The sequence below is a fragment of the Protomyctophum parallelum genome (assembly GCF_964188405.1).
Source record: "Protomyctophum parallelum genome assembly, chromosome: 4".
Taxonomy (NCBI): domain Eukaryota; kingdom Metazoa; phylum Chordata; class Actinopteri; order Myctophiformes; family Myctophidae; genus Protomyctophum; species Protomyctophum parallelum.
Window position 1 is genome coordinate 54041132 of NC_139700.1, and position 10794 is coordinate 54051925.

The 10794-nt window shown below is 43.9% G+C and overlaps 1 protein-coding gene across 1 annotated transcript; it reads right to left on the reverse strand.

Moving 5' to 3' along the window:
- Nucleotides 1-1361: 1361 nt before the first annotated feature.
- hsd17b2 (hydroxysteroid (17-beta) dehydrogenase 2) lies at nt 1362-9007 on the reverse strand (the record flags this gene model as incomplete). The annotated part of the gene is made up of 5 exons (XM_083762885.1): nt 8615-9007; nt 5807-6019; nt 2993-3178; nt 2632-2769; nt 1362-1705 (listed from the first exon to the last, which is right to left on the reverse strand). The coding sequence occupies exons 1-5, from the start codon at nt 8880-8882 to the stop codon at nt 1362-1364; spliced, it is 1149 nt and encodes a 382-aa protein (XP_083619011.1). The 5' UTR covers nt 8883-9007.
- Between the last annotated feature and the right edge of the window lie 1787 nt (nt 9008-10794).

Genomic DNA, 10794 nt, shown 5'->3' on the forward strand with positions numbered 1-10794 from the left:
TCCAGTGACATCATCATTAGGCAGATATTCTTTTGAACTTTAGATTTTCATTATTGTGAGAACGATGGCTTCCATTTTCGCATTGTAACTTTTCAGGACTAGAAAGCCTGCAGTTCCTATTGGCTTGTATTCCCCATCGATGATGTCACTGGAAGACGGTTTCTGAACTGCCCACAGACCTCCTATGAGACACTTTCATGATTATTAGTGAGGACCTATTATATGAAGATAGGTTGTGAAGTGGTCCTTTAACATTTATATGGTGTTCCATTTTCTTTCATAAGTAAGTGGTATGATTTGTCTCACGTTACCGCATGCAGTGAAATGAGTTCTCTGCATTGGACTCATCTCTGAGAGCGGTGAGCTGCAGCCGGGCAGCACTCGGTAATCATTCGATTCTCACTTCCAATTTCACTTTCTTACACGTTCTTAAAGATGGAGTGCCACAATCTTTGTATTTTTCCAGTTTTTCATGTGCATGAGGTCACAGTCTCATTAGACACCCACCAGGCATAGCCTACATAATGAACTGGTGGGCGTGCCCACATAAAAACAACATTTTAACAAATACTGTTCACTTTTTTGAAAATAATCTTCCTCCTTATATAACAATAAGACCTGATGATCATGGCACTCCATCTTTAACATTGGTATCCTGACCTGAAAATGCATTGGGTTTACTAGAGATGACTGAACCCACACTACAGCGGAATGTAGAGCTATTTAACACCTAACTAGAAGTTACCAACTGACCATTGAGAAATGAAATGGGACATGCATGGCAAGTGCATTGAGCTCTTAATTTAAAATTCGTTTATTTTGAAAATATTAAAAATATAAATGAGCCGTTCATAGCCTACACACAGTATTTGGAGTGAATTACATGTGACACTATTATAACACTTGATACAGGCATCTTGTATAATACAAATATGGGCTATAACTAAGACAGTATTCTAAAAAGAGGCATTCCCATGACTTCCCATGCATGGTGAATGATGAGCACAAATGTCACGTTGACATTTTCCCGCCTGCTTTTGTCCCAATTAAAGCAGCATGAACAAACACTTTGCTCTTATTGAACAACCATCAAGTCTCTGGCATGCTACCCATTCTGAACGGGCACCCATTTTGGTGTCAGCATCATGTTATACTTTAGCTATTTAAAAATAGCAGATCTACAAGCTCATATCGCGCCACCGAGTGGCGCGATACGAGCTTGTAGGTCTGCTATTTTTCTTTAATCGAAGAGCGACTGACATTTTTAGAATCTGATCTCGGGTCAGAATGGGTTCATCAGACCAGTGTGTGTCCGGCGGAAACCTTGTATGAATCTGATCTCGGGTCAGAATGGGTTAACGTCATTTCGTCACAACAAGTCCTGCCGGGCGAGAGTCGTAGACGTTGAAGAGTCTGGTGAGGAAGCTGTCTGAGACGACCGTGGGGCAGAGACGGTAGAGGAACGGGAAGAGCCAGGCTGCCTGTCCCGGTGTGTACAGGTGGTCGGGGCTCACGGACAGCAGGGCGTGGCACATGTCATTGAGCACGGGGTTCAGGTCTGTGGAGCACTGGTCGGACATCTTGGTGAACCAGCCTTGGAGAGAGGATATGTAAGCATCCCCGTAGTCCTGCCTGGCTTCGGCCGACATGCCGTTCAGGATCTCCTCTTGAAACTGACCCCAGTCTCCTTTATCGCTGACCATATCTGAAATGATCCAATATGAAGATTCATTGTGTTTTTGTTTTGCAGCTTTCGCCTTTATTTTATATTTTTTTATAGAGGGACAGACATTAGGCTGACAGGAAATGGGGGAGAGAGATGGGGGGAGTGACATGCAGTAAAGGCCGTCGGGATCGGGAGTCGAACCCGCGACACACTGCCAGACTTGGGCTACCGGCCAAGGTGCCTGGACCGCTGAGCCACGGCCCAGGCCGAAGGTTCATTGTTACATCTCCGATTTATAACCAGTGGTGGAAAAAGCACTACTGCAATGTAGAACTAAAATGCGGAATTAAAAATGTACTTGAGTAAAAGTACAAAAGTATTGGCATCGAAATGTACTTAACCCATTTAGACCTAAGTTCGATTCTACGAATGTATTCTAAACCGTTTTCTGAAAATCCTCTGTTTCTAATGTCAGTGGTTCTCTAACTATTTCATGTCAAGGACCCACAAGATTATTATGTAATTGGCCGCCGACTCCCATCTGAAAATATGTAGTTCCAGGGTAGTTCGGTGGGGGCTCGCCGGAATTGGAACCGGCACCCTGGGTGCGTTCCTGTGGGTCTGGAACTTCTGATTGTAATCTCATTGGAAACCGTGTCCTGGATGTCAACGTGAACTTGATTTGTCTCGAAAACTACAGTCTCACAACACATCACATGTGAGCTTGTACTGTATATCAGCTATAAATGTTGTTTTTGTCCAAAGCGCTTTACATAGATTGTGCATTGATTGTGAGGCACATCGGGAGCAATTAGGGGTTCAGTGTCTTGCTCAAGGACACTTGGACACTCAGACAGCCCAGGATGGAACCTCATGTTCCCATCCGTCCGTCCTCTCTACCCCTGACCCTCTGCCACCCAGCATGATGCACACAACTCAAATCATACTGGAAAACTACGACATACTTGTTCTGAAGCCTGCAGGTTGAATCACAGCTACTTTAACGCCCCAGCCAGCCAGCTCCATTCTTATCACTTTGGAGAAGTGCTTCAGAGCTGCTTTTGATGCTCCATAAGCAGAATATCTAGGGAGAGGTACCTCACCTGTACGAACAAAACGTAATAAAATAAATGCATGTACTGAACATTTGAGCTTTCTATTTGTTTTGTTTTAATTGCACAGAATCCTTAAAGCCGTCACATATTATTCCCTTTTCATGAATGATTTAATTAAAATAAACTCTACGTTTAATACCAACATAATGATGCTTTGATGAGTTAGTTGGTAGGATTATAATCTGTCAGTGTTATCTGTGGTCAGAACTACCTCCCATGCTGCACACGTTAACGATCCGTCCCCTGGATCTTCTCAGCAGAGGCAGGAAGACCTGACACATCTCCACGGCAGCCAGGAAGTTCACGTCTATGCATTGTCTGAAGGAGCTCATGGGCTGGATCTCCCCATCGGCCACCCAGCCCAGGAAGCCTGCGTTATTCACCAACCCCCACAGACCTGCCAGGACAATTACAGGTTCACTCAGGGGGAGGTTTAACACCGTTTTATTAGCTTCTTCTCATGGCTAAGGCCTGGGAAAGAACTACAACTGAAAGTGAGCAACTGTTAATAATAATAATAATAAACTTTATTTATATAGCACCTTTCATACATAAATGTAGCTCAAAGTGCTTTACAGAGCAGAAAGGATAATAAAAGCAAAACAAAACAGCATTAAAACAGGCAAGCAGTTAAAACAATAGGACAATGGTACAAAGATAAGAACAGATAAAATAAGGCAACGACATTAAAAACAAGCAGAATAAAAAAAATAAAGATCACTTAAAAGCAATGTTGTAGAGGTGGGTCTTAAGCTGAGCTTTAAAAATGTCTGTTGTTAAGGCCAATTCATAGTTGAGTTTTTGGTGAAGATTCAACTATCACCGAAAATTCAAACTATCACCGAAAACTGGACTATGAATAGGCCTTTTGGTTGTTGTGGAATTCTGGATCAATCGGTGATGAGGCGAGAGGAGTCAGAATAGACCGGTGATAAGGTAGTAGTTCTGCCAATTCTCTATTTACCCAGGGAAGTAGCTGAGCACAGGTGCTCATTTTCAGCAACTCCCTGCACATAGAAACACACAGACAGCCACACACACATTAACACCTGGGAGCTGACCAGTACAACAACAGTCTGATACTGTTGGCCACCAAGCAGCTCCAGGGGGAGCAGTTGGGGGTTCAGTGCCTTGCTCAAGGGCACTTGTGTTGGGTGAGTGATGACAATTAGAGTTCTCAAACTCTGCCCGAACCCGACCCGACCCGACATTTTAGGGCCGGGCCGGGCCTAAAATGTATGCTAATCGCTAGGGCCGGGCCGGGCCTGGGGCTCCATGAAAAAAAATATATATATATATTGAATTTGTTTAGAATAATAAAAATAATAGTTCTGTTCTGTCTGTTTGTGTATTTATCTATTATGAAGATGGTGCTGACTGGCGTTTCACTTTTACTCTGTGTAGAGTTCTCAAATTCTGCACAAACCCGACCGACCCGACATTTTAGGGCCGGATCGGGCCTAAAATCTATGCTAATTAGTCGGGCCGGGCCGGGCCTAGGGCCTGATCAGTTAGGGCCCAGTTAGGGCCGGGCATTAATTTCCGGGCCCGATGAGAACTCTAATGACAATCACTTCCCCACCCAGATTTTTCCTGCCCGTCCGGGGAATCGAACCGGCAACCTTTCGGCAACAAGGGCGCTCCTCTAACCCCTAGGCCACCGCTGCCCCTTACACAAGGACACGCTGTTGTACCACCGCTGCCCCTTACACAAGGACAAGCTGTTGTACCAAAACAACAGCTTTCAGGCCTAATCCAAGACATCTGGACTCTTATAATGTCAGTCAATATATCATAAGGCAAAAGATGAACAACATAAGTGAAAGTCAGATAAAGATACCATTTAACAATATAATAATTCCGCCACTATTCTACCTCATGGTATAGCCAGGACTACAACATGTAATCCAGCCAACTGGATCTGAATCCTGTAGCCCTGTAGCAGTAGTCCCCGAATTAACCCATTCTGGGCGGGAAGCCCTTTTGGTGTTTCAAACATTGTTATAATTTAGCTATTGAAAAATAGCAGATCTACAAGCTCATAGCACGCCACCGAGTGGCGCGCTATGAACTTGTAGGTCTGCTATTTTTGAAAAATCGTTAAAATGTGCCTCAAATCTTTCCGAAAATTGTCATGATTTAGAAAACATTTATTTAAAATTTCGATGGGTTAAAGGACCACTTCACCACTTTTCAACCTATCTTCATATAATAGGTCCTCACTAATAATCTTGAAAAAAGGGTGCAATTTTTTTCTATTCAGTCTGTGTCTCATATAGGAGGGCCGTGGGCAGTTCAGAAACCGTCTTCCAGTGACATCATCGATGGGGAATACAAGCTAATAAAAACTGCAGGCTTTCTAGTCGTGAAAAGTTGCAATGCGAAAATGGAAGCCATCGTTCTCACGATAATGAAAATCTAAACATTTTTGTAAAAAAATCTTGTTTAAAAAAAAGAATCTGCCTAATGATGATGTCACTGGAAGACGGTTTCTAAACTGCCCACAGCCCTCCTATGAGACACAGACTGAGTAGAAAGAAATCGTGCCATTTTATCATGATTATTAGTGAGGACCTATTATATGAAGATAGGTTGAAAAGTGGTGAAGTGGTCCTTTAAGACATTAAATACACATGAGAATGACATCATAGGCCAGGGTTCCCCAATTAATTTTCCTCAAGGGCCATATTTTGACTAGCGTACCAGGCTGGGGGCCGAGTCTGCACGCGCGAGGTCGAGGTCTTGCCCTGAAAATTCATTTTCAGGGCAAGACCCTATTTGAAAAGGATGCCCAGTTTGACATGCATAGGCTACTGACCCCCATTTAATGCCATTTATATCTGGGACCCTTAAAAAAAAAAAATCTTTCATGGGCCACAAGGGGGCGCTCTGTGGGCGGCAAATGGCCCGCGGGCCGCCTATTGGGGAACCCTGTCATAGGCTATGGTTGTACAGTATGGTCTGATGACACAGCTAGCTATAGTCTTGATCCTCTGGCCGTATCACTGTAAAATCTAAACCATACCTGCCTCCCCGACGGCAGTGCGGATGTACCGGTGGGCTTGTTCTATCTGCAGGCGGTCCGTCACGTCCAGCTGGAGGACGTGCAGCTCCTTACAGCCCTGTTTCCTCAGGTTCTGAGCGCCGGGAGCATTCTCATCCAGAACGCCCGCAAACACCTTCACTCCCATGTTACTCAAATGTGCTGCCAGGGCATGTCCAAAACCTGAATCACAACCTTTAGGGCAGGAGAAGAGAGAGGAGGTTTAACGACGTCTTAGACGGTGTTAATGCTGCAGCTTTGAGCCCTTTAACGACGTGACAAAACTAGTATAGGGATGCCAGGCTTAAAGTGTACATAATGTGCCCTGCTCCACAACCGTTGAATAAGCAGCTGTCATAAAGAATCATGTCATCACGAGTGGATGATTCAGATTACAGTAATTTGTTGTACAAACTGAATTAACTGTACTATAAATGTACATTATAAATGACTAGCAATCACAAATCAAAAACAGCTTTATTTGCAATGCTCAAGGCTTTCCTAAGCTATTTAAGTGGCTTGGGTGAGTTTACCACTAGTTTTCCATTCCTGATCACAAAACGTTTTCTGAATGCCTGTTTAACCAACAATTTCCAAAATGTACTTTTTTTTGGATTGATTGAATACGTTATTAAAACACCTTGAGGGAACCGGGCCTATTTAATCCATTGCGATCAGTTTTCATAATAATAATAATATGACGGAGATTATCAATCTCCGTCTCGGGCATATGACCGGGCACTTGAACGTGACGGTGATTTACGTCATGGGCCCCGATGGTGTTAACAATGTGCAGTGTGTACAGTAGGTACGGTATACAATGATTGTTAACCCATTCTGACCTGAGATCAGATTCATACGAGGTTTCCACTGGACACACACTGGTCTGATTAACCCATTCTGACCTGAGATCAGATTCTAAAAAATGTCAGTCGTTCTTCGATTTTTCAAAAATAGCAGACCTACAAGCTCGTATCGCGCCACTCGGTGGCGCGATATGAGCTTGTAGATCTGCTATTTTTAAATAGCTAAAGCATAACATGATGCTGACACCAAAATGGGTGCCCGGTCAGAATGGGAATGGGTTAAGGTTGCTCCATGGACGGGTCCGGGTAGAAGGTAATGCATGTGGTCCCTGACCATGCATTTAGTAATGTAGGATTTGTTGATTTCTTATTTTTTAATTTCTTTCCACTAGTTGAAAAACCGTGAAGTGAATGACCTGGTGACCTACCGTATGATGACCGTCCATGTAGACTAGTCATTTACTGACAAGTTGGAGGTCAGGAAATTCAACAGAAAAAGGAACTTAACCCATTTTAGGCGGGAACCCCTTTTGGTGTTAGCATTACGTTATGCTTTAGCCATTTAAAAATAGAAGAATGACTGACATAGAAACATAGCTTTTTCAGAAAACTGTCATTTTCAAACAGACATTTTTAGAATCTGATCTCAGGTCAGAATGGGTTTAGAGGCCCGGCTGCCCCACCTGGCCTAGCGGTCTACTCTGGGCACCTAGGCTGGTCATCCAGCCTGGCAGCGTATCGTGGGTTCGAGTCCCGATCCTGACGACATTCGCTGCGTGTCACCCCGATGTACTGTATAGACATGGGATGCATCAGTCATCAGTGCCCATACCCGAAGGCGGGGGTTGGCCAAAGGGCCTTTCTGTGTGGAGTTTGCATGTTCTCCCCGTGTCCCCTAGGGTAGGTACCCTCACATGTTCTCCCCGTGTCCCCTAGGGTAGGTACCCTCACAAAAAACATGCAGTAATCCTGGTCTCTAAACTGCCTCCCCCTGGCCAGCCGGGGCGCCTGATGGAGGGGAAAGGAACTGGTTGGAATAACGTGTTCCTTCCACACGCTACGTCCAACCAGGGAAACTCCCCCCTGTCAGGTGTAAAGGAGCAACTTGGACACTCAGGCATGAAGGAAGCATGAGTTCAAGTCCGTTGCTCTCCCCTTGTCCCCCATATATTGGGGACTAGGTTGGTGGAGGGTGTGTAGAGCCCAGGATCACATTAGATGATTGACACAGGGGTGAAAAATGGGTTACAAAATCGTGGGATAAAAAATATATTTAAAAATAAAAAAGACATGGGATGCATAGCAAGTGTTAGAAAAGCACTAATGTTAGCCTGGCTGTATCCATCCCCACCCAATGGACAGATGGCACTGGTCGAGGGACCAGTGTGTGCCGTGTTAAAATTCTAGGAATCTGATGAGGGATCAAGATAGTCGGTTCTGTTGGAAAGGGCACAGATCATGTTTAAAAATACTACAGCCGCAGAGGAAGAAATTCGTATCTAAAGGGGATGTAAAGTGATTACTTTGCTAATAAGTGAGATGTAAGTGATATATTCTTTTTTAATATACTACATATTAGAATACTACATTCCCATAGTGATCATTGCTATAGTGTTTGTTTAGTGACAGGCATCTATCTCCCCAGAAAAATCTGTTTGGGATACCATTTTCATCCAAGCAGGAGATAATTCATATAGGATAGAGGATAAACAAGTTAAATTGGAAGTGATTAAACAACATTGGAACGCTATCAAATGTATTACAATGATAATACATCTTACATTTATAACCACTAGAATATCACCTTTAGCTTCTTGTTCCATTGCATTACAGCATGACTGGGAAAAACTCCCAACCTTTAGTACTATACAATTGTTGGATTCAAAAAGATGTTTCAAATAGCTGGCAGAAAAACGTGTCTGTACACAATTATTTCCACCCGTGTCTGTTTGTGTGAGTGTGAGCTGAGTGCGTGCACACTCACCTGTAACAATAACCGCTTTTCCATGCATTGGCAGCAACTTGGCATCCCTCGTCCTCACCGTCCTATAGCTCAGCCAGATGCCACAACACAAAGACAGAAGTCCCAAGTAACCTGGAAAGACGAGAGGGCCCCCAAGGGCAGCGAGGGCTACGGCTGAACAACCAGAACTGTGACAGGTTTTGGCTTTCCATATCAAAGCACAGACGCACACACCTATGGTTACTGTATAAATAGAATACCGGAATCCACTGTCAGAGCTGCTTTCCATTATTCAAGTCCGTCAACCGTAGCCCTTTTAAATTGGCATGTCACCTGAAACCTGCTGTGGAGTCTCCCCCCTGTCTTTATATTCTCCACTCTAGGAAAGCTAATTTGTACTTGTACCTACCCCGCTTTCCAGACTACAACCGACCAAGCAATCAGCCAGGCCTTTTATACTGGAGTAAGCGGGCGTGTCCCCAGAAGCCATTCGTCTTCTGTTGAATTAAGAGGCGGTGACAGATGGAAGAGTATCCGTGCTACATTGTCATTTGGCAGACACATCGGGTCTCAAGCTTCCTGACTCGTTCCGAGCAACTCAAAGAGAGAGTCAGTCGTCTTGACTCCCGTGACAGTACTCTCGTAGATTATCATACGAGTTCATATGCAGTTTACAGATTATAATCTGATGTAATCTGTTTAATCTAATCGAGGGGTGGGCCTTTTTTTTCCTCTGGCCAGCAAACTACTTTGTCTAATAATCAGAGCCAATATGAATAAATAATTAATTTTAAATTGTCTCTTACCAGTAGATAATAAACCCCACTTCTGGATTAATCAATTCTATATAAAGCATACTTCCCCTTCTAAAATCTTGATCAGGATAGTGTTTACAGTACTCAATTCACATGCATTAGTAGACACCTACAGTATTGTTCTGTGAAAACCCCCATCATTTCAATAATCATTTATACAATATAAATACAAGCATATATTATTTGCAGCTCAGTTAACTAATATTACTCTAATATATATTTTTATCCCACGATTTTGTAACCCATTTCTCACCCCTGTGTCAATCATCTAATGTGATCCTGGGCTCTACACACCCTCCGCCAACCTGGGGAGAGCAACGGACTTAACTCATGCTTCCTTCATGCCCGAGTGTCCAAGTTGCTCCTTTACACCTGACAGGGGGGAGTTTCCCTGGTTGGACGTAGCGCGTGGAAGGAACACATTATTCCAACCAGTTCCTTTCCCCTCCATCAGGCGCCCCGGCTGGCCAGGGGGAGGCAGTTTAGAGACCAGGATTACTGCATGTTTTTGTGAGGGTACCTACCCTAGGGGACACAGGGAGAACATGCAAACTCCACACAGAAAGGCCCTTTCGCCAACCCCGCCTTCGGGTATGGGCACTGATGACGCGGAGGAGGAAACACGCCGCCAGCACCCACAGCGCCCTGAGTGGGAATCGAACCCAGGACCTTCTAGCTGTGAGGCAACAGCACTACCAACTGTGCCACCGTGCCCCCTGGTTAACTAATATTACTGACCCTATTTTAGCGCCAACAGTGTAACTACTGTATAATACTAACACAAACTATAGTACTGTATGTGTCAGTACTCTGCTACTCTCTAAACAGAAAATGCATTCTCAGGTCAGGCAATTCTTTTATAGGGGTTTCTTGTGACCCTACCATTAACATCCTATAGCAGGAAGAAATGTCAAACTTTCCTAATACTAAGGAAGGATGGAATACAATCATAGACTTAAAAGCCAGGAGAGGGAATGGCGTGTCCATTAATATATTTATCTTTTGTTAATCAGATCAGGTCAGAGACCTGTCCTAACCGTGGAAGGAATATAATTCTAGGCTTATAGGCCAGGAGAGGGAATGGCGTGTGTCTTCTTAATCGGCACTTGCCCAAAATTTGCTGACCTCATCACATTTTGTCATGACGTTTATGGCCGTTTCTAGCCCAATGAGTGTTTTTTGTGCAAAACTAATACTTTAATGGATTCAGAATCATGGAAACCCCCTAGTTGACATGTCACATGCTACTTAAAGCATAAGGAAAGTTTGACATTTGACAGTTTTGCCTGCCATAAGATGTTCATTGTAGGGTCACAAGAAACCCCTATAGAAAAATAAGTTTCTCAATACTGAAAGCCGGTCAGCAAGTGGATTCATGAATGCATG